This window comes from Bradysia coprophila (assembly GCF_014529535.1).
Source record: "Bradysia coprophila strain Holo2 chromosome X unlocalized genomic scaffold, BU_Bcop_v1 contig_173, whole genome shotgun sequence".
Classification (NCBI taxonomy): Eukaryota; Metazoa; Arthropoda; class Insecta; order Diptera; family Sciaridae; genus Bradysia; species Bradysia coprophila.
The window spans coordinates 4,935,210-4,957,347 of record NW_023503302.1 but is presented as its reverse complement, the minus strand read 5'-3'; the positions used below and the strand labels follow the sequence as shown (position 1 = coordinate 4,957,347).

General features: G+C 38.5%; 3 protein-coding genes and 1 non-coding gene across 5 annotated transcripts; 2 read left to right on the top strand and 2 right to left on the bottom strand.

The window, feature by feature from the left end:
- Positions 1-1,893: 1,893 nt before the first annotated feature.
- Positions 1,894-13,649, bottom strand: LOC119068291 (phosphatidylinositide phosphatase SAC2). Of its 2 annotated transcripts, XM_037171829.1 has the most exons (15): positions 13,439-13,649; positions 13,083-13,317; positions 12,166-12,636; positions 12,058-12,093; positions 11,857-11,993; positions 11,215-11,407; positions 10,815-11,142; positions 10,676-10,746; positions 9,878-10,108; positions 9,507-9,746; positions 9,129-9,445; positions 8,940-9,070; positions 7,141-7,799; positions 6,917-7,076; positions 1,894-5,365 (listed from the first exon to the last, which is right to left on the bottom strand). In XM_037171829.1, the coding sequence occupies exons 1-15, from the start codon at positions 13,533-13,535 to the stop codon at positions 5,261-5,263; spliced, it is 3,411 nt and encodes a 1,136-aa protein (XP_037027724.1). In that variant the 5' UTR covers positions 13,536-13,649; the 3' UTR covers positions 1,894-5,260. The 2 variants fall into 2 exon arrangements, with proteins under 2 accessions (XP_037027724.1, XP_037027725.1); XM_037171830.1 differs by lacking the exon at positions 9,878-10,108 and having other exon boundaries at positions 13,439-13,648.
- Trnac-gca lies at positions 3,430-3,501 on the top strand. The gene has a single exon. It is a non-coding gene; the product is annotated as a tRNA-Cys (tRNA).
- A 490-nt stretch (positions 13,650-14,139) lies between the features above and the next one.
- Positions 14,140-16,478, top strand: LOC119068290 (Golgi to ER traffic protein 4 homolog). The gene is made up of 3 exons (XM_037171828.1): positions 14,140-14,725; positions 14,803-15,024; positions 15,936-16,478. The coding sequence occupies exons 1-3, from the start codon at positions 14,366-14,368 to the stop codon at positions 16,341-16,343; spliced, it is 990 nt and encodes a 329-aa protein (XP_037027723.1). The 5' UTR covers positions 14,140-14,365; the 3' UTR covers positions 16,344-16,478.
- Positions 16,479-19,290: 2,812 nt separating this feature from the next.
- On the bottom strand, positions 19,291-21,110 carry LOC119068289 (E3 ubiquitin-protein ligase MARCHF5). Its single transcript, XM_037171826.1, has 3 exons — positions 20,674-21,110; positions 20,115-20,593; positions 19,291-19,870 (listed from the first exon to the last, which is right to left on the bottom strand). The coding sequence occupies exons 1-3, from the start codon at positions 20,788-20,790 to the stop codon at positions 19,522-19,524; spliced, it is 945 nt and encodes a 314-aa protein (XP_037027721.1). The 5' UTR covers positions 20,791-21,110; the 3' UTR covers positions 19,291-19,521.
- Positions 21,111-22,138: the final 1,028 nt, after the last annotated feature.

Genomic DNA, 22,138 nt, shown 5'->3' with positions numbered 1-22,138 from the left:
GGAGCAAATGTGCATTTAAATGATAAGAATTATGTTTGCACAACCAAATCCCAGACTTTCACCAGTGGTATTATATCTCCGGGTGAAAAAAAAATACCGTTCTCGGTGCGTTGAAACTTGATGATATCTCTGTGTGAGCCATTAAATATGGACTCTCTCATATCTTTGCGCTGTGTGGATTTTATACAGTAATGGATACGTGTGGCACAGAAAATGCAATCATGTGCCCACACAGTAAATTAATTATTTAAGTGCACGAAAAATAATAACGCTCGCATTCATAGCAATTCATAAGTTTATTAATTGAATTTTTTTTGGTTCATAATTTTCGTTTCTTTGTCAAAAACTTTTTTTTTTTGCTTTTAAGTTTATTTTTGGTTTTTTTTAAATTTTATTATTTATTATTTTCTCATAAGCTACACTGTTACTGTTTTTTTAGTTCTATTATAAGAGCTCTAGCAATTTTGGAATTTCTGCTATTGGAGTTATACATTCCGTTCAATACAATGGAACTCAGAGTTGAACGAAGTTGACTTAATATAACTTATCAAAATGTATGAAATGAAAAAGGAATCAGTGATAACCTGAAGCAGAGCATAAATTAGAGATGATTGGGCATACCGAATTTTGTTGCCCAGAGCCCAACCTGAACTAAAAAATCTGCTGTGGGCAGTCCAATTTTTCGATAGGTTCACTCATCTCTAACCTACAAACTATTGTTGGATCTCAGATCTAACAGATATTCTATTATAACGTCTTTGCTATGTAAATGGAAACCCATTAAGAGCGATATCGCGAAAACGTCGACCAGAATCAGACATTTTGGGACAAGGGGTCGGGACTCTGGTCGAGTTATAGCTCGTTCGATTCGTGGGACTGATGCGAGTAAAACGTAGTACTACGTTCGGCGAAATAAATTCTGTGTTTGGCGCTAGAGGGCCCGAAGTCGACAAGTTGTCATCAGTAGGTTGCTAATCGCACACTTTTAGCAACGTTTGTGAAAGAGTTGGAGACTTTCGAAAAAATGAGTCCTAACAAAGGTTCACCAGAAGCCGAGAAACTTGACACCTCACAAGAAAAATATGTCTACCGCTTACAAATTTTCACAAAATATATTATGTAGCATATCGTTGGAAAGGTGAAAGAAAGCAGAATTAAAACATTTAGCTTTTAGATAGGTCCCAATGCCTGGCAGGACAACCAGCACTCTTCAAAGTTCACGGTATAACCTAGTTTTTGGTAGATTTGTACAAAAGTCCCTACCGTCTGGTGCAGTGAGACAATACCAAGGATGTTTTTTCGTGGTATGATAGTACAGAGGCTAGGCTATCTAACCCATATATACATGTCACGGGATCCCGTCACTGCAGACAGGCAGACACTTTGGAAAATGGTCTTTTTTTTTCACCGAAAATGGGCGATATCTCCGGCAGGTCGAAATGTGCATGATCGTGTGTATACTCAAAATAAGCGTCTTTTCAAGGCCTACAATCGTGCTGAAAAAAGTTTTACGATTATTTTTTATTTACATGAAATATCACACAAAAACGATTTTTGCCACTCTCATGCAGACCATCACTTCGCGCCCTCTAGCGCCAACCACAGAATTTATTTCGCCAAACGTAGTACTACGTTTTACTCGCATCAGTCCCACGAATCGAACGAGCTATAACTCGACCAGAGTCCCGACCCCTTGTCCCAAAGTTGGTCGACGTTTTCGCGATATCGCTCTTAAGTCAACCTACTCAAAGGATAGTGAGGTTGTAAGGGTTGGAATAGTTCAGAGCTGAACCTGAATTTACAATCATTGTAAATCTATCGTATGTAGTGATCACAAATGTTTATTTGGCAAGTCCTTAAACACACATCCTTCTTACAAATCAGCTCAGAAAATCTACATCCTATTAGTGCAGTGCCATGGTCTAATATTGAGAAATATTTCACTAAATTTCACCAAATTCACTAAAAATCATTTGGTTACTTGAACAACGTTATTCGAGTGAGGAAAAAGAATTTGGTTATAAAAGGCTTGATTTCCACTTTAAAATTTTCGTCGTAAGAGAGCAATAGAAATCCTTCACGGTGCTCTTTTACGGCGAACATTTTTAAGTGGAAACCAGACTTAAAGTTATGGATTTGTAAATTTTGTGAAATTTAGTGAAATAATAAGTATTAAGTTCTAGTGCAGTTAGTGCAGTCAAATCATTGCTGCTAACTGAAAGAATTTCTGATGTTCCTCGATTTCTCGTAACTACAGCAATAATTTCGCTGCAACTGCAATACCAGGATATAGAAACAGTCTGACTATTTGAATTTGGATGTTTCGAAGGTTCTTTGTTCAAACGATTTCACCGCACAAAGTTTTGTGACCACGGGAGCGACGCAAATTTCATCCATAGGGAACAGGTACTTTAAAGACAGATCAGGTAACATTTTAAACGAGGAAGATTATTTTGAGCTTCTTGTGCGTGTAATCATTAGGAGAATTTTCGTTATGCTCTCCGTTCACTTAATTTTATTTTGGTCTGAAGGTACAAACCTTCTTCGTGTACAAAAGTGTCACTTCGATTTTTACGAGAAACTTTTTCAAGCTCGAGTGGAATCGCGTAGTCCATAAACTTATAGAAAACATATGTGATGTCGGCAATTAAATCAATAAATCCATCAAAGTGATCAAAGTACATAATAACGGACAAATCGATTTATTTGTTGCTAGTTTTGATTTTGATTTGAACAATCGAATTATAAAGAGTTTCACGATTAACCAGTTTGAAGTAAAACGAAAGCTCTAAGAGATTTTGTAGGTAGAGAAAACTCAAACAATGTATGTACAAGGTAAATGACGAAGTGAACCTTCTATCGGTACTAAAATGTAACAAACGATAGAAATGGGAGCAGTTTGTCGACGTAACAAATGTACATTTGTTCGGATGACTTTTATCGTTCGTTATAGAAAATGCAATGCAGGCCTGAAACCTCTGAAACACAAACTTTAAAAGACAGGTGTTTCTCTATATTCACCGTCAAAGATGATGCGGATTCACACGTCTTGAGAATCTCTATGACCGCATGAATTACCAAATTATTTAAAGTCACTTTACGAACAAATTCGGCGACAATTGATACACCCCCGCGATCCAACACAATTTACCAATCTATATATGGTGACGTGCTTGAACAGGTATACAAATGGTTTCATGCATCAACAATTTAATTATTTATCAGAATTCTGCCATGACTGATTACATCTATAGATGACGAAAACAAAATGTAAAAGTTGTGTAAAGAAGTTACTAGGTACTTTAGTTAAACCATATGTGCGATTATATCGCGTACAACCATCATCATCGTTGGAGTTGTTTGTTTTGATTCTTTTTGTGTAGTACAACTTTTGGTTTTAGACTTACATTTTTCTGTGTAAATTCGTGTGGGGGTATAGCTCAGTGGTAGAGCATTCGACTGCAGATCGAGAGGTCCATAGTTCAAATCTGTGTGCCCCCTGATTTTTTTTCTGTCTTGTAATAGAATTTTGTACAAATTGATTCGAATATATGAAGTATTTGCTCAGTTGGCTTCTGATTTGTGTCGTGTTTTATGATATTTGTCTGGTCATTATGATCATCGATGCTACTTAGTCTCACTTGTTAAATTACCTGTTTATTTTGAGAAATTTGGAGAATTTAGTTTGAGTGGTGATGATCCTAATGACCCGACAACTTTTGTGGTTTCTCCATCTTGGTGTAGTTGACCCCACCCAAACTAACGCTATGTGAGAAGCTCTTACTAAGAACTGATTGCAGAGAGATTATTTTAGTAAGGTCACACATCAAAATGAAGTAAAAATTGTCTTTATTAAACAGAACAAATGAAAAAAAAATCGATTAAGTCCACCGATATGTGCTAAGATTCATCGTCATTCACCTTATAACTAAACGGATGAGCAGACACAAATATAATTTTTGACGGAATGGAATGGAATGACAATAAAACTGAATGCTCTTAACGAAAGACGAGCAAAAACCAAAGGAAGACTAAAAGAATTGCAAGTAATCGACAAGTTAATTATTAGTTTACACCAGCGATTATTCTTGGGAAAATGTATTGCTTTTGGTCACTTCCTTCAAAAATTTTACCAAACTTTCCCATGTTTTTCTAAAAACATTCTTCGGGAAAATAGGGAAAATTTCGATATTTTTTTTTTAAGTTTAAAAATGTTTTCCCAAAATGAGTCCCTGGTATACTGATATCTAACAACAGCGCCACCCTTCTTTCTGTAGCTAAACGTTGGAGGTGATGTAATATTGAACTCTAAGTTCCATATTCAGCTATAAAAAATCTGATGAAACAACCTACTGCTTAAGGGATGTTTAATTCACTAGGTCCGCCCTGGTAAAAATGTAGGTCACAAAAGTTCCGAAATATGTGGTCAAAGCTATTGTATTTTCAGAGAGGACTTGGACAAAGTTTTCGTCAGAATTCTATTAGTCACTTAGCCTACGATCTTAAGTTTGTTATGATACCATATCATGTTATGGTTGCAATACAGCAAGTAGACTCTTGAGTGAATTGTGTGACTGATAGGTCAGAAAAATCAAGAAAATGGACGAAGTTGAAAGAGATTCGGTTCGGAAATTTTAATTTTTGCATAAAAACAATGTTCAGAGTGGACAATGAAAATCCTGTGTAGTTCACCTAGTTTTGAGACCATGCGACCACGTATTTCGGAATTTTGTTCACATTTTTATCTGGGAGAATAAATCACTAGAATTACAAGATCGCATAAAACCAACATGTTGAGTTGATGTTGTTGTATACCGAAGGAAATAAATTGAAAATTTTCGTACCATACACACACAAACATTTCACTCCTTCTATCACCTACGTACGAAGCAAAAGGCATAATAATTGATCCATCGTGTCGATGGTACTTACAAAGTGTACTTAAGAAAAAAATGTGCTATAAAAAACTGGTAAACTATTCGCTAAATATACACACTTACTAAACCGTATACCTAATCTAATTGCTAAATGTTCGCGGATTTTATCTACATACTGGGCGTATAATATTGCTTTACAATTTCATTAAACAATTAACTTAGTCACTGACATTTTTCACTTTCGTTCTAATTTATATAATAATAAGCCTGGGGGATTGCGTTGATGTGAGATTAATGAATTTTTTTAAACATATAAACAAAATACTGCGAATACGACCGGCGAGCCGGAATATTATAAACAAAACGAAAAATGGAATAATAATTTACAAAGCAATTAATTTAGTTTTACATTTACTGGCGTCCCACATCTCTTGCAACTTATCTCGTTCATTTTCGCGCACCTCATCAGCTTGATGACTTACTGGCGACTGTAAATATTAACGGAAATTTGACTGGTTATTCAAAATGACGACGTGGAAAGGAAAGATGAATAGGATAGTTGGGCTATTTGCGTGATATTGTTTCTTTTAGAAATTCTTGGAAATTCTACAAATTCTTGAAAAATTTCGACGATCAAGAATTTTCGGGAATTTAAATTTTTGAAACTATTTGAAACTGAAACTCTTGAAAATTCTCGAAGGCTCCTGAAATTCTTGAAGAATTCTCAAGAAAAAATTCCTGAGAACTGGCGCTGCAGGATGGGGAATATTTATTAAGCCAATATGAGCTACATATAGCATCAAGTTCCTGGACATCTATTTTTAATTACTAGAAAAACACTTTTATTCTTCTAGAAGATAAGAGTCAATGAAACATATTCGGAAAAAGTCTTTTGCGAAATATTGAGAAAGGCTGCAGGATTTTTAACTTATTTTTCTGATCGTATTGCAACAATGGACCGAATGCCTACCACAAACATATATTAGACTCTCAAAAGGCAACACTTTCAGACATAAGTCGTGTTGCAGTGAAACCTCAGACGAAAAATTTCGGTTCGGTTCCAATACTCTTGTTTTACCCAGGTATTGGGGTCAAAAATGTAAAAATGTTAATGTTCCGTGGCGCCTTGAAAGGTGATACGCAAGTGAGTTTTTGAGCTGAGAAAGTCGTAGTTCATTGATTTTATTAGTCCAACGTTCGATGTTGTTGTGCTGATAAAATCGTCGAATTACGATTACTTCCTAAGCTTTACCTGTAAAATCAAGTGGGATTGATATACAGTTAAAGTTAACCGACTTTGTATTGAAATTTGCTTCAGTTGTTTTACCAGTTAGTTCTCTCATACAAACACACTGCTTATAGTTATCCTATTTTACCACTACCACGCACGTGCTTGTGAAAACCGTATAAGCAAAGGGTATGTTTGTGTGAGTGATCCAGCTGGTCAACCAGCTGAAGCAAATGTCGATGCAAATTTGGTTGAGTTTCACTGTAAATTTGTTAAAGAAATGCCTTCCGTCGCGTGTTTGAGATACCAGTCACGTGTGAAGGAGATTTTGTTAACGGAATGTAGTTCCAAAACTCACTTTCGGTTTGTGTTGGAAACCTCACATTCTAGAAATTTATCGGATTGATTTCATGAATTTAATAAATTTTAGAAACTTGTTCAATTCTTCAAAGAACGTAAAGGTGAAGAGTTAAAGGCGTAGAGAAGACAAAACTTTCGACGAACAGACGAATACTGTTGGAGGATTATGTTATTTTACAACTTCAATTCTGTCTCTTCATTTCAGATGCATTCGAACAACATTACGACACATGCAGTTAGAGGCAGTGAAATTCCAGCATGATCTTCAACTGATCCACACAACTAATCAAAACTGTTTTATCACTAGCACGCGCGTGTGTGTAGCAGATTCAACCGTATAATCAGTTTTGATTGATTATTTGGACCAGCTGAAAAACAGCCGAAGCAAATTTATTGCTGAAATTTCACTGCCTCTGACTGTAAGGAAAACAAAACTGACAAAATCACTTACTTTGACTGTAATCTTCCTCGGATCCAGATTCATTCCAAAATTTTGCATGCCTTTCGCCAATTTTGACAACGGACTGGTCAACGTTTTCAGTTGCTTCAGCGCATTTTCACTCTGTGAACTGCTTAAATTCAACGACAGATCCTTCTGCTGAGTCATTGATCTAAAGAGCACAAGAACAGTGTTTAGAAATGGACCCAAATTAAAGTGTTTCAACAGTTAGAAACCTGCTGTCAATGGCATCCGTTCTCATCTCGTGTGCACTGTGACTAAACGACTGTCCGCCGGAATGCGCTAGACTCTCATTTTCCCCAATATTTTGAACACGAATTTCTGGTGCTGGACTTCGTGACCGTATGGGAGATGCATTTTCTAGCATGCCAGCCGGCATCGTCACATAATCCGTAACCGATGAAATTGACATCGTACATACATCCGACGATAGTTTGGCAACGTTGTCTTTGGTTTCCAGTGAATTGACCTTTGCCGTTGCCGTTGCTGTTGCCGCATCATTCGATCCCATTACAATGCCGACACTCGGTAAAAAAGTGTTTTCATTGTAAATGGGATTCTCCTGCACCAGATCGTTAACGTCCGGTTCGTAGATGCTACAATCATTATCGTCGGAATCCGATGTGTCGCTGTTGGTTTTTCCAGACGATCCAACGGTAAATTGAGCCGGTTCCACTTCGCTATCGGCTGTGGGTTGATTGTGCGCAGTGAATGTATTCTGTTGACTGTATACGGTGGGTGGATTGGTGTTTTTTGGTTTCTTTGTGGTTGACTTTAAACTTTGTCCTAATTTTGAGAATTGACCGGCTACGTTGCTTAGAGCCTTGGAACCGATGTGCAGTAATTGAGATTCGGATAGATTACGAGGTATTCCCTGAAAATATGGAAGTCTAACTAATAGGCAGAGCAGGTGGGCACTTAGTAATTTGAATTAAAAAATAATTTATCTTGAGAAGAAGAAGCACGAGGAAGGCAGGTGCATATAGAAAGCATAAGAAACAGTGAAAAGAAAGTAACTGAAGATGGTAGGGGCAACGAAAGTTCAAACGAAGCTTGATAAATCTATTAACGTAAGTTTAGAGTTTGGGGCCGGGAATTTACGCTTTAAACTTGCTAGTTAACGAATCAACGATTTAAAATGTTAATAGCCTCACAACCAACGAATTTTTTTTTAAAATCTGCGATCAGGTTTTCCTCTCGAAAAATTGAGGAATCATAATTTTTGAGGCGCTGTAGCCCCGAAGAGTTGTAGTTCTCGAGGCAATCGACAGTACTCATAGTTTCTTTAGGAACTCGCTGTTTCTTCAGAAAGTAATCGACACTCGTGTCGTCGAATAATCAGGACACGAGTAATAATCACACAAAGTCCACAAAATGGAGAAAATTCTGTCGCCATAAATTTTAGAGAAACTACCAGTTGCTGCGAAATTTGACAATTTTGAACTAGTTCCGATCCGTGAAAACATACTGAATGTACGTCAGTGAGAGAGTTCACGAAGCAGAATTGAATGCAGCATCTTTTCGGCTGGTTTTCGTGATATGCTCTTATTTTTACGCACGCTAAAGCTCTTATTAAAATTTGAAAAAAGCAGTCTGATCCGCTGGGAGGCTTTTGAGCATGTGACATTATTTTGAGTGGTTACCGACCAATGAATTCTGAGATAATTCATTAAATAAATTTTTGCTCTGGTCTGGAATGAATAATTTTTGTGAAATTCAATTAATAGTGGCAACGGCTGAGGTTGGTATTCCCTTCCCGAAAGTCTTTCAAAGCTATCAAGCACGAAAGAAATATATTGGAACCTTTCAACACATCGGAAAGTAAACCAGTGTGGTACTGACACTGTTTTGCATGAGTACAATTTAAGCTCCCCTTTCTATCGTATCGGAAAATCTTAAAGCGAGGGTAAAACCTCGTTCAACATCAGCATAGACATTGTCGAAAGCTCAGTCAGTTTTATTTTCTCAGACATGGAAAGCATGCATTAAGAAACTGTCTCTCAAAACTCCATACCTTTGGCACATCCAGTGCGGGAACTTTACTTTTCCTTCGTTGCAATGTTCCAGCCGATACAATTTTCACGTCTTTCTTACCACAGTTCTCCAATGCAATACGAAATATCTCGATAATTGCCAGCAGTGATTCTGAAACATTGACAGAGCGGTATAATGTACTGGCTGCAGGTAATCGATGCCAACTTACCCATAACTTCGTCCTGTGTATTAATCACAACCGCTACATTATTGAAGAACCGGATATTCGGTGATCGAAACATGTGGAAATAACCATCAGCACCGTCGACTGCATAATTTAATCGAATACACAGATGTGAAATGGTTCCGGATTGGAACATTTTCGATTGCTGCACCAAACCAAATTCAATCAACGTGACAGTTTGTAGCGGAACCTTTTCGAACCGAATAATTTTGTCCAAATGGGAATCGTACTCGGCGACGAGGTAGAATTCGTCTGTTAACAGCAGTATACAGTCGACTTCTGTTTCGTTTGGATCTCCGGTACTGAAATTCATTGTTTTATGAAAGGATCGGTCAGTGAGAAGTCTTCAAGCGTTATAATTACGTTGGATCTGCATCGATTAGTCCCCATGCACCAACTGGATATTGGGCAGAGCCGAGTAGCAATCGACGACAATCTTCCACCAATAATCGAGCATGTTCAGCACCTTCAATCAGAGAATCCGTATCATCGACAGCTGTATTTCCGCCCAATGCAATCAGTGAATCAGCTGAAACTTGATTTCCTAACATTAGGTCCACCGTCGCCTGTCGATACGTGTCCTTAAATCGAGCCAAATAGTAACTGCAATTGCAAAATTGGAAAATTCAAAATTAGTCTGTCGATACAGCGCACCTCAGGCGCTCAGAAGTGCTTCATGTTTCCATTCATTTCTTTTTGTGATTTTAAAACTATTGTTTTCTAGTCCCACCGACCTTGTGAGACAAAATAAATCTTCGGCCAAACGGAGTTCGCTGCCAAACACGCCATTAGCGTAGATTTGATGCGTCGGTGCGGGAAAGGAAGGAATCAGTGCAGTTTCGGCAACAGCTGCCACCGTACTCAACACATCATCTTCTTTCAGTTCAGATGGATGTGTTAGATTGCCAAGCATTAGATCGATAATGCTCTGACGAAACGAGTCAACGAAATGTTGAATGATGTAGCTGCGTATGGGATTGATGATACGATTGGTAAAATGGTTACGGCTTTTGAATTGAATTTAAAAACAAAACTTTGCTACTGGTGGAAAGTGATTGGATACAATGAGAATGTTATAGAAAGCTGAAAGCACACCGTGGAATGGAACGCGGAAATTTGAAGTAGAAAAAAGGTTAACGTCAAGAGGATCAGGTGAGCGTCGGCATCGTAATGGGCAAAGTATTTCCTATCCAAGTACTTTCAAACAGCCGACAAAGATGAGAAGTCGGTTTGACTGCAGTTTCGGTAGTATGACTGGTCCTTCGAATTCGAAAAATGAAGAAATTTCCTCAAATTCTCTGACCAGAAAACACAAAACCGCAGTTGATCAGAAATCTTTGTTATTTACGCCCTTACACGGACTCTGCTGTCGATCCAATGAAGAATGGGAAGCAAAAAAATATTTTCTCTCGACAGATACGAGTAGCAAAACTGCCGTGACCGAAATATCCACACGACTTAGTATAGAAAGCGGCAGGTGATTGAAGTATAATTCTGACTTGTGTTTGTATGTTAGCAACGGAAATACTCACCGATTAGCCGAATTCATTCCATCTTTGACCAGACCGGTGAACTTCCTTTCACCAGTTCGTGTGTAGTCACCCTGCAAGTAAACGTTTTTTTTTTCTCGTTCAACAAATCATCAGAAAAATTCACCACCCAAGCCATTACCTTCAAAGCGTTAGTTCCCGCATATTGTCGACTGATCACATCACCATTATTCGCCCACAGCACCATAAACGGAGTTTTCAATTGCTCGGGTATCGGTGTGTATGGCGGCGCGAGCCCCAATTTAACAAGTTGCGACTCCAGAACCGTTTTGCCGATAGCCGTTTGCACCACATTCGTCCTATCCAGACAGTCCATACAATTGACACGGAAAACGGACTTTTGTACGCAAATGTGACCACGGGAATCTTTCCAATAAAATCCCATCGCACCGGCTTCTGGTGCTAATGCTTCGATGAGTGCGGACACATTTTCGAAGCGCATACCACGACTGGAAAACATTATATTTTTTGGTTAGTTTCGTTCAAAAAAAAAATTGAATCAGCGGCGGGACGCCCATTACCAGTATTCGTGAAAGTCGAATGTAACGTACAGCAATTTTTCGCTGTTGTACTTTAAGATGTGATTACCATACGCATCGAAAATCACCTTCTCTTTTCCGCATTGTTCGACCAGATTGATAATGTAGACGTTGTTGTAGATACTGAGCTCCTGGTCGAAATGTTTTTGGAACGCCAATTGGGTCTCGTTTTCGTCTGGTGGAAGATAAATTCATTGGCATTAGTATGCCAGCCAAATTATCATATTATAGCCACCTTCCCCGTCGTCTGTACATATCGAGTACTTCTATTAACAACGTTAATGGCAAGACACTACATATCACTCTATTCGGGTGAATGTCAATCCGTAAAGGCCCCAAGCTCACAAAGATATTAAAAGTTATTGGAGGTGAAGCCCCTCAACTGCTTCAGAACATTCTTTGGATTATTATGGAATACTCGAACAGTGGCAGTGATTGTTGGAACGTTTCACGAAACGAAATTACTGCCATGACTAACAACAGCGCACATCGGAATTCGCAAGGAAAAGAAAGCTGAGAGCTAATCTTTGATGGAATCACTGATATCATTGGAAACTGACTCAACGACTAGGAACGTTGGAATCGTCCTTTTCAAACAATTAAACGAAACTCAAATTCCCAAACCTTTGTCCAATCTAGGTGGCGGTCTGTATTTGTATCCTGGCTGACTCCAATACACTGGCACCGAACCTCTAATTTGAGTGAATGACATCTGATGTTGGTGAAAGGATAAAATCTGCTCTGTTTCGACGTAGTTAGCACTGAAATGTTAAGCGACTTGGTGACAATTGTCTTGCCATCATTTAGGTAAACAAATTTACTGACCAATTGCCATTTTCATCGACACCTCTTCGTTTGTACCTGATTGTCATTTCGAATAAAGAACGAATTAACATAAGAAACAATCGAAAAAATCTCCCCGACTAGACATACCTTGTTCCAGCTCGGTACCGAGACCGACGTGACACCAAGGCCAATGTGAAACATTCGTTGCCAATGACACACTGTTCCATCTGCACAAATCCCTGTATGATTGGCAATATCCACGACTCGTCGCCCAACTGAAAGATATCCTTCAGCATGTACTTGTTCCAGAAAAATCGATCATCCTGCGCTTGATCTTGTCGCCGCTGTAAATTGTTTGTTATGTCGCCGTCCAAACAATAATAGAAACTGTCCGTGTCGTCAAAGATTTTATGGAATTCGTCTGTGATTCGTTTCTCCACCCGAGTTGGATCCTTTATTCCAACGGTTGATTTCATCTGGTTGGATGCCAGAGCAGCCGCTTGTTGGGTGGTATTTTTAATGGTGCTGCCGGCACTTTTGACGGCACCCCAAATGGATTTGTTGACGATGTTGGTGCCTTCGAGTAAACGTGACTTGACCGGCGAGCTGGAAGTTGGTCTGAAAGGTGTTTAAGATTTAAAAAAAAGAGAGTTGAATGGACGGCCAATGATCCATAACAAGAGTGTTGAGTGTTAATGACCGAGGTAATGTAAACAAGCGAAGTTGAAAGCTAAATTTACAAATCTTAGGTCCCAACATAGTAACTTCTCGAGGTCTCTAGAATGAAATCGAAGGGTTGAAAGGTTTACCAATCTTTACTCCGTAACAAAACTAAAGTCCTGCTGAACATCATCACATTTAAAATTACGACAATTTATACTCAGTCCAATCTATAGGTTTGTCTACTTCTACAGACAGTGCAATATTGCATTTCACGTTCACATTATTGTTCACGGTATCGGATTTCAGGTTCGTTCTGTCTACCTTTGTATTCACATTTTGAAACTCAACACCTTCTCGGTTCATCGGAATCAAAAACAAAAATCCGCTGCCTCTGCTCTTACCTGACAGTATTGTGCCTTGGACAATTTGCCAGTAATGCATCCGGTTCATCATCGCTCAGCATGCAAATACTTTTGATTTTGTAAACCAAATGGGGCGGATATAAAACGCCTACCGCTGTCGATTCCTTAATTACAATCAAATGCGGATCGTATACGCCTGGCAACGAAATTATTCCAATAATTCCACCGCACACTCCTATGCACTCAATATCACCAACACAAGATAAGTCCCATCCTGGTGAAAAAAAAACAAAACACGGAAATGAACACAATCAAAAACATCAAAACAAAGTGAAAAAACAAAAACAAAACAAAAATCGCTCAACAAAACACATCAAATCCAATTGGAAATTTACCCGATTTAAGGGTGAATTCGGAAGTTTTTCGGTTCCACCAAAGACTCTTCTCTTGTTTGACGAAAATGTAATATTTGTCCGTTTGAAATACTTCCATTGTATCGCTGCGAGTCACTACAAATTTTTTGTTTAAGAAATTTTCATGTTTTCAAAACTGAACTCTTTTTGGCATTTGGTTCTTTTCGGTCTTTCGTAATATTTTGACATTTTTCCATAGAAACCATCGACTCAAGTGGAAAATGCATTAAGGATAAAAACGATTCGTTGGGTATACCAAAAGCAGATTTTTCGGTTTTTTTGTTTGGTCAAGTTAAATTTCCGTGTACACACTGGATGTAACCAATTCATTTGACCGATTACCAGCTGGTATACTGGGATAATACTCGTTAAACGCCTGAACTTCTTAAATTAAATTAATTAAAATCTGATTTAATTTTAAAAAAAATCTTTGATACGAGCAGCACAGTCAGTATGATCGGAAATTTCCAATTGTATCCCAGAAATCGGTTAAATTTGCATTTACAATGTTTATCGATTTGTTTGACGGGGTTTGTGGAAGGTAATCAAAATTCCAGATCATACGGACTGTTCTGCTCGTTCCAGAGTTTTTTTTACAAAAAGAATCAGATTTTAATTAATTTAATTGGAGAACTGTAGGTATTTTCGATGTTAATGTAGCACTGTTACCACTTACCACTTTGTGGTATATTATTGGTATACTATCCGCAGTTCGTATATTGAAATTCAACGAATTCAACGTAACAAAAAAAAAGTCGACTAGTCGTTACCACTTGCCAATTCGAAGTGTCACAACACACATTTTATATAGAAAATATAAAGAAAAAAAAAATTATAATAAAAACTAAAACTCCAGCTCCGACAACGTTCCGATCAGATGAATTTCTTTTTGTGATTCAATTGCAATCAATGGAAAATACAGAAGTGCCGGATTCAAAAGCCGCTAGTCGCGGCGTTAGTAGAGTACTAGCAAAGTTAGAATTATCCTTCCAGTCTGGCGATTATTATGAAGCACATCAAATGTATCGCACATTGTATTTTCGATATTTGTCACAAAAGCGGTACAGTGACTGTTTGGAATTGTTGTTCAAAGGGGCCATGAGGTTTCTAGTCAGCGAACAGTATGGTAGTGGTGCAGATCTCGGTCTACTCGTAGTCGATACATTGGAAAAGGCGAAAAATGTTGCCGACTACGAGCTATGGATTCAGCGGCTAGGTCTCTTGATAAGCAAAATCACTCCGAACATCGTCGAACGGGAAACGTTACTGGTGAGTTGCGGATGCACCGATGGGATTGATTTTACCGATTTAAACCGAAAAACTCAATTGTTCGCAATTGTTTTTAGGCCCGGTCAGTGAAATGGAGCAGTGAGGTGTCAAATAACAAAATGGGCCATCCGTTAATGCATAAAATAATTGCCTCGATGTTTTGGACGGAAGAAAATTTAGAGCAAGCACGTCATCACTATTTGTTGTCCCGCGATGGAACTGGTTGTGGCAAAATGCTCGTTGAACTGAGCCAGTTGAAAGGATACTCGTCGGAAATTGACCTTTTTATAGCTCAGGTGGTACGTACACATTTGTTAGCGTAAATCCATTCGGTGAACATTCGGCGGCTTAACTTTGTTCAACGAAAATAAAAAAATTTCTTTAACATAGGGAACTTAGGGAATGTTAGATGCAAAAAACGTGGGTCACCGAGCAAAAATGTCTCGGAAAAAAGAAAAGATAATTCATTTCACATTGAACAAAATGCACCGCCGAATAAGCCTACCATCCGAGGTACGTTTATTCGGCGGTATTTTCCATTCGATGGAAAATCCATTTTTTGTCTCTTTTCAATCAATAACTCGTCGTCGGCGAGTTGCAGCAAAACCAGCAGATTCATTGTTGAGGTTATCTGGTGGTGAGATCTGAGGAAGCCTTCAAACGAATCAGTTCATTGTGCGCAACAAGACCTTCAAGTAAGATGACCTTGGAAAAGTGAGGACATGTGCATCGCATCAATTACCAACACAATCAATCAGGCAGGAAATCACTTCCTCAAAAGTAAGACCTGCGATGGTCGGTGACTCTGAAATGCATTTCCTTCCTCTAAAAGATCTCACACCTCAACAAATGTCCAACTATCTGCTGCAATCGGTTTAACCATTTTGTTCCGTCAGCCGCATATCTGACGATTCAATAATCTACCGTAAAATAATCATAAAATCTCGGCGTCATGAGAACGAACGGCGGACTCGAAGGAACAGGTCATGTAGGTCCTACTTAATTGCAAAAACTCGATTTTGTGCAGGGTTGCTCAGCAAAAATCGAACCAAACCTGATGTGACTGTAACCGAGAAAATTTTGATTTTCAAATTTCAGGTTTCAGGTCACGTTAAACCTGACGTCACCTGACCTGTTCCGAGTCCTAAGCCGACACAGAAATTCTTACCCTTTAAACATAAACCACTGACGACCAATCATCTCGTTCCAGGTACTGCAACAATTGTGCTTGAAAGAAAAAAGTTCTGCCGTTCAAACCTTTGAAACCTACACAAAACATCATCCAGTCATAACGACCAGCGAACCACCATTTACAATGCCTTTATTGAATTTTGTATTTTATCTGCTGAAGTTGATAGACACCGGTAAATTGAACATTTTTCGGACATTGTGTGAATTGTATAAGCCGTCACTAGCCAGAGATCCTTCATACGAGAAATATTTGCAAAAAATTGCCGTTTTCTATTTCAATGCACCGCCGCCACAAGCACCAAACAGTAGTGGTGGCGGGCTGTTTGCCGATTTGATCAATCAGTTTTTCCAAGGATTCGACGACGACGATGAGGACACTGAGGCGACTACCGCAAATGCAAGCGCTGTTGACGTGGATTTGGATTAAATTATGTGGTCGAGATAAACTAAATGTGGGAAGTGTGTGACGCTATGATCATTCGGTAATAATTACGACACGTGTAAAATGGTTGTAGGAGGATCTTAATCGGAACTTAATAAAATTGAAAACACTGGACAAAAACACAAGTTGCCGCCTTTTCTTGGTTCGAATTTTCATCGCTGGGGGCATTCATGAAGGACGTTCGCAATCCAGTGTTGTTGGTGGGGGTATTTGCGGAAGTCGGTCAGAAATTCATATTTGTGAAGTGAATGATCAATGATTTATTTGACCTGTACGGTAACACTGAATTGTGTACTTCCTTTATGGATGTCCCCTTGCTGCTGTTGAGAATAAGAATTTTATGTTTGTGTGCCAGTTTATTTGACGAGAGTGACGAAATTACCACAGAAAGATACCTCAATGTGTTCAATGTGAACCTAGGATAAAATGGAAGCCTCACAGTCTGCCATTGCGATTTGAATTTGAAATTATTGGCAATTGGATAGACTCAGAGGCTGTTGTGGTACAAAAATGGTTACTCGCTGCGACACGATTTTGTTTCAAAATGCAGAACCGATTTGACTGCAGCCGTAACTAAACTTACCGTCTTGGGAGCAGGAGGAGAGGATTGCAATTCTCAACTCATTCGCCGCATTTCTGAAGCAAAGTTAAGTTCTATAGCATCCCTTGCATTTGCTCGAAATTAGATTGCAAGAGCCCGGATCACCCGAGCGAGACCACGGTTCGCTACCTAATGTCTTTCCCTAATCTGAAAATATTTCTGGCGCAATTTTGCTTCTTAGCATTAGGATTCTAGCAGGCGTAGGTCTAGAGTGGAGGTAAATGACTACACACTGCTACATTTTACAACGTAGAGTAGAGAGCCAAAGTTGTAGGCAAAATGACATGTGTAATGAAACTTAATTTCTATCAGTGCCTGAACAACGCGCCAGCATTTGCGTATCTGGATTTCAGATAACACAATCGGACAGTGTCTCATAAATTCGATTCGACTTACACTTGTAAGACAAGTTCATACCACTAAGAAACTTCTCACTTTTCACGCTGTGATAAGTTGGCCTCAATTATCTCGCAGATCGAAACAATGGACAAAGAGTTCGTCATCTTTTTTATCGAAATTATCGAAAAGATATCACGGAATCGGTCAATATTTTGTTAAGTATTAAAAGTTTATTGAACAGTCTGTTTGTACCACGACAACACTCTCGCTTTCTTTAAAGAAACCATTGACCTCGCTAATGACATTTTCTGGTTCTCTTAGTTTACCTAATGCATGATTCTTATTAGAAGATTGCAGTGAAACTCGTTCAGCATTCTGAACGTTTCGTTTGAACGGGGCAGAATTCGATTTTTTTTAATAGAAATTTTAGAGTTTTCAAGAAATATTTCTTCAATTTCTACAAGTTGCGCAAATTGTTGAAATTTTAAAATTTTGTGGAATTTACAGAAATGTTTTAACAAAATTTTGCAACTTTTAGAAAATCGTAGAAAATGTTTTCTAAAAAAGTGCCCTGATGCAGTGTAGGCACGATAAAGTATGTGGTAGCAACTGGAACAAGTAGCCTTTTATGAATATCATATTTTACCCGTCACACTTTATATCGAAAGTTCGTGTTGAAGACAGCGACGAAAGACAGTTCAACAAAGCTTAAAAAGTTTATTGTGTGTCCTATGCGAAAGTTGACGTTTACATATCAGTTTGCCCCTGCGAAAATGAATCATTACACGAAGAATATTTTTGGTAAATTTAGTGAATACCTTTGTGATAGACAACTTTCACATGGGACAGGCAATAATCCAGAATGACGTTGGTTGCTTTCGACATAACCCAGTAACCCTATACGTAACCTTATACTACAACAGCTTGTTTTAGAGGTTCTTTCAAAAAGATCCAGAAAAATATAAAGTTGTGGAAAAATGATCGAAAATTATTGAAGGTATCGCATTTTCCTCTGCAGGTGTTTCCCAATATTTTGCAACCACCTGGTATTTCTAGAGACGACGGTAAAGGACCTGATGGTATGACAGTAGTTCCGTGGAGTCATGGAAAATCACTTTTATGGGATGTAACAATACGTGATACTTTGGCTCCTTCATACATCAGTGAATCCTCTAAGAAAGCAGGGTCTATTGCAGATAAAGCGGAGAGATTTAAGCATAATCATTGTATACGTCTTAAAGAAAACTATTTATTTACCCCCCTTGCCTTTGAATCATTAGGTTGCATGGGTCCAGAAACAAAGAAATTTATTGACAAGTTGGGATCGTTGATGAAGAGAGCATCAGGGGAGCCACGTTCCAAAGATTATCTGTTGCAGAAAATTTCTATTGCTATACACAGAGGCAATGCGGCATATATTCTTGGAACTTTAGGAAGTAATAGAGCGGATGATTTTTATTTATTGTAATATTTGTTAATTGAAAAGATCGTTTTTTACTGACTGCGCCGTATGCGAGCAGTCTTTTTTTTCGCTTTGAATAAATAAGTTACATTCAGATCGCCAAAATGTTTACATTTGCAAAACATTTCGTCCCTGAAAATGATTTGTCTCTTCGATGTATTTGTTAGCTTAGTCTCTCAAGAAGCATTTGAACCCATATTGATGGCTATTCGGTTATTCCTCTAGTCATAAACACTTACAAAGTAGAGTAGAGAAGCGGCAAGCGATACTTTTTTGAAATTTTCTACATACAAAGTGCTGAAAGTTGAACCAACTGGTTCCTGAAGCTCGGCTCAAATACTGTCATATTGAAATGCTAAAGCAAATGAAGTAAAAGATTTCGGAACAAACGTAGTGATATATTTCACACTACTGAAGTAATAGATTTAATGAGTCGGTTGCGTTATGTCTGCCATTTCTAAATTACAAATACAACCGTTTCTCATCATCAGTCCAGTGAGTCGAATAGCCTTAATTCAACAAATTGATTCATTTTTTTTCATAATTTTATTTTGATTTCATTTTGTATTGTACATGTGAACGCATCAAATTGTAATTATCCAAATCGAACCGAAACGACAACAAAAAAAAAGATATCAATTAGAAACCGACCGGGAGAAAAGTGAAATGTCCGAACTTTCTATCAATCAATTCGGCATGATGTGATGGTTAAAAGCGTTAAAAATTTCACCAAACTCAATTATTTCCACTAAAAATCCTATCTACAGAAATTGTCCGACAGCAGCCAGTTGACGTGCAGCAGGTCGATTATCTCGCTGCGAAAAGCGACTCAAATTATCATCGGTGTAATCCAGAATTTTTCGTTGCCGCCGGCGCACGAATTGCTTTTGCTTGAAGTAGATTTTGAAGGCTCCCTTGATGACAATGAACGTCAGTCCGCCGATTAGCGTTCTGTGCACGTTATTTTGTATTGATTCGAAGAAGAGCCGACCGAATATTGCCGAAAATGTTGGCAAAAGCAATGCACCGCAGAAGATTCTCGTTCCAGATAGTTGATCTGATAGGATAGCAACATTTTGGTTGGGAACAGTATCGTCCGTGTTCTCCTCACTGTGGATAATTGAAAAAAAAAATGTTTCAGGGCTCATCATTATGGAAAGGTAACTTGATTAATTTCGCGAAAATTCCTTAAATTCCTTCGAGAGCTAGAACTCTTCGGAAACTACAATTTTTCGAGGAGGCATTAGCGGTACAGTTCCTCCAAAATTATGATTGCTCAACTCTTCGAGAGGAACATCCGTTCGCAGATTTTCAATTGGCTTAAACTAGAACGGAGAATGGAAATTCTACTCACGGAAACGGTAGCACCAGACTTAACAGCGGAAACTTTCGAGCGCTTCCAGACCGATTTTGTATAAATCTGAGGATCATATCATCCCACCGAATCATACGGCCCATAATCAAAGCCACAGGTATTGCCGGTAATCCAATTAGCAAAACAAGTGCGTCCGAATTTTCCATCATTTGCAATCCTTCCTTATGTCCAATCACTTGTAACACGGTGACAGCACCATAGGTCACCGCTGTCCAGTACAGTGATCCGACCATGACACTGGCCGCAAGGAATGGACTCAATCTTTTGACCATGGTATCAATTCCTTCCAGCACTCCGATCAACGTTCCCATAGCTGGGAACACGATTATGTATTCTGTTTGACATTGTGGACAATTAACGCGTCGAAATGAATTCCCTTTCTGTTTTTCATCGACCCATCGCTGTAGGCATTGCTGGTGCACCCATCTAGCCGTCCCACTACATTTGCACGGTTGTACCTGAGGTGTGAAAGAAATGGATTCGATAAAGAGAAAATCGAAAGCAGAAAAAATTATTTCAAATAAAAATTTCGACTGACCCATTCCGCCAATTCGTCATCGTCGTTTGTCGCAAAACAAACCCAACAGCAACGGCCCTCATCCGTTTGTCTCTCCATTCGGTTGTTCTGTGCTCCGTCCTCAGAATAATTATTCATTTTTATTGCAACGAGAGAGATTTTATTTTCGCAATGACCCGTACGAATTACAGTTTATTTTCTCGATTTTGTTGCTTGACTTCACTTCCAATCAATTTGTGGAATTGATTTGCATTGCATTCGCCGTAAGTCAATGCGAGCAGATGATGTGTCTAACTAAATATTTAAACAGTTTGACTATTTAATCATTGGGAACTGCGCGTCTTCAAAGCGATAACAAAATATTACACCAGAAAAATTATATGAAAATATTTCGCTTCCTTGACAGTTTGATGATCATCAAAAACAATTCGTTTAGGGTTGTGTTGCACTGTCTACGCAATACGGTTTCAGGGTTGGAATTTTTCGGTCGTACGAGTTTTCTTTTGGTTGTTGACGTGTGATTTGGCGCGGAAAAATTCAAAAATTTAATTAGAAATGTCAGTTGAGTCTGAGGAGACTATTGTGTAGCTGGAGACCGCATCTTACGCAATCTCTTAAGAACATTTTGCAGTTTTCAATACTTTTATGTTTTCATCTCGTTCCAAATAAATGAAAGTCCGTACAATGAGTATGTAATTACAAACAAGCCACATCTTGCATTCTATACTCGACAGCCTCAACTAACGCTTACTCCAAGGCTCTATCTCATAACTTAGTCAACTGTTTTTCACACAAGTTTTTCAATGCTTCGTATCGTCAGTCTATCATTTTCTGTGCTTGACACTAATTGTCTTTGAATTGACGACACTTCACACAGAAGTGTGTATTTACCTTGAAAAGATCTAAAATTGTACGTTTTACACCCACAGTTGCGATAACTTTTCAGTGATTTTTTTGCTCAAAATCGACTAACATATGCACTTCTCGGACTGACGGTGATTTTTTTGTGGCCTTTCTGCCTTCCTCCTTGCATTGAATTACAAGAGTGTAACAAACAAGACTTAGGAAGTCGTTTATAAATTTCGTAATGTTTTTCAGTGCTGTTAACCAGATTTGAATCATTAATCCGTTCGACAAGTGGGCTTGGTACTTACTAAAGTCAATAGCATGTACTATCTTCCCATGGAGTGTTACGATGAAAGAGAAGCAAATACTTTGACAAGTACCCCAAGGCAAGTTGTTATAATAACTAGTCTTCGGTTTTCTCGCTCTGATCATAACAGTCTTTTTAGGGTGTGTATTTGAGGTGGACACACTAATGCTTCAAAAAAGTGCCATCTATTTCACTACAGTCAGAGGAGGTGAAGTTTCAGCATGAATTTGCTTCACCTGTTTTTCAGTATATCCACACATACAAAGCTGTTTATAAAAAGCTGGTCGAAGCTGCTACACGCACTCGTGATAGTGGTAAACCCGTAAAAACAGT

What these genes read in the sequence shown, in the direction of transcription:
- LOC119068290 (XM_037171828.1), top strand. Translation starts at nt 14,366, where the DNA reads ATGGAAAATACAGAAGTGCCGGATTCAAAAGCCGCTAGTCGCGGCGTT. An exon ending in TCGAACGGGAAACGTTACTG is followed by an intron (nt 14,726 to 14,802) that starts GTGAGTTGCGGA and finishes AATTGTTTTTAG; the next exon opens with GCCCGGTCAGTGAAATGGAG. An exon ending in ACCTTTTTATAGCTCAGGTG is followed by an intron (nt 15,025 to 15,935) that starts GTACGTACACAT and finishes ATCTCGTTCCAG; the next exon opens with GTACTGCAACAATTGTGCTT.
- LOC119068289 (XM_037171826.1), bottom strand. Translation starts at nt 20,790, where the DNA reads ATGAATAATTATTCTGAGGACGGAGCACAGAACAACCGAATGGAGAGA. An exon ending in ATGACGAATTGGCGGAATGG is followed by an intron (nt 20,594 to 20,673) that starts GTCAGTCGAAAT and finishes TTCACACCTCAG; the next exon opens with GTACAACCGTGCAAATGTAG. An exon ending in AGTCTGGTGCTACCGTTTCC is followed by an intron (nt 19,871 to 20,114) that starts GTGAGTAGAATT and finishes AATTATCCACAG; the next exon opens with TGAGGAGAACACGGACGATA.
- LOC119068291 (XM_037171829.1), bottom strand. Translation starts at nt 13,535, where the DNA reads ATGGAAGTATTTCAAACGGACAAATATTACATTTTCGTCAAACAAGAG. An exon ending in CGGGAACTAACGCTTTGAAG is followed by an intron (nt 10,747 to 10,814) that starts GTAATGGCTTGG and finishes GTTTACTTGCAG; the next exon opens with GGTGACTACACACGAACTGG. An exon ending in ACGGATGCCATTGACAGCAG is followed by an intron (nt 7,077 to 7,140) that starts GTTTCTAACTGT and finishes TGTGCTCTTTAG; the next exon opens with ATCAATGACTCAGCAGAAGG.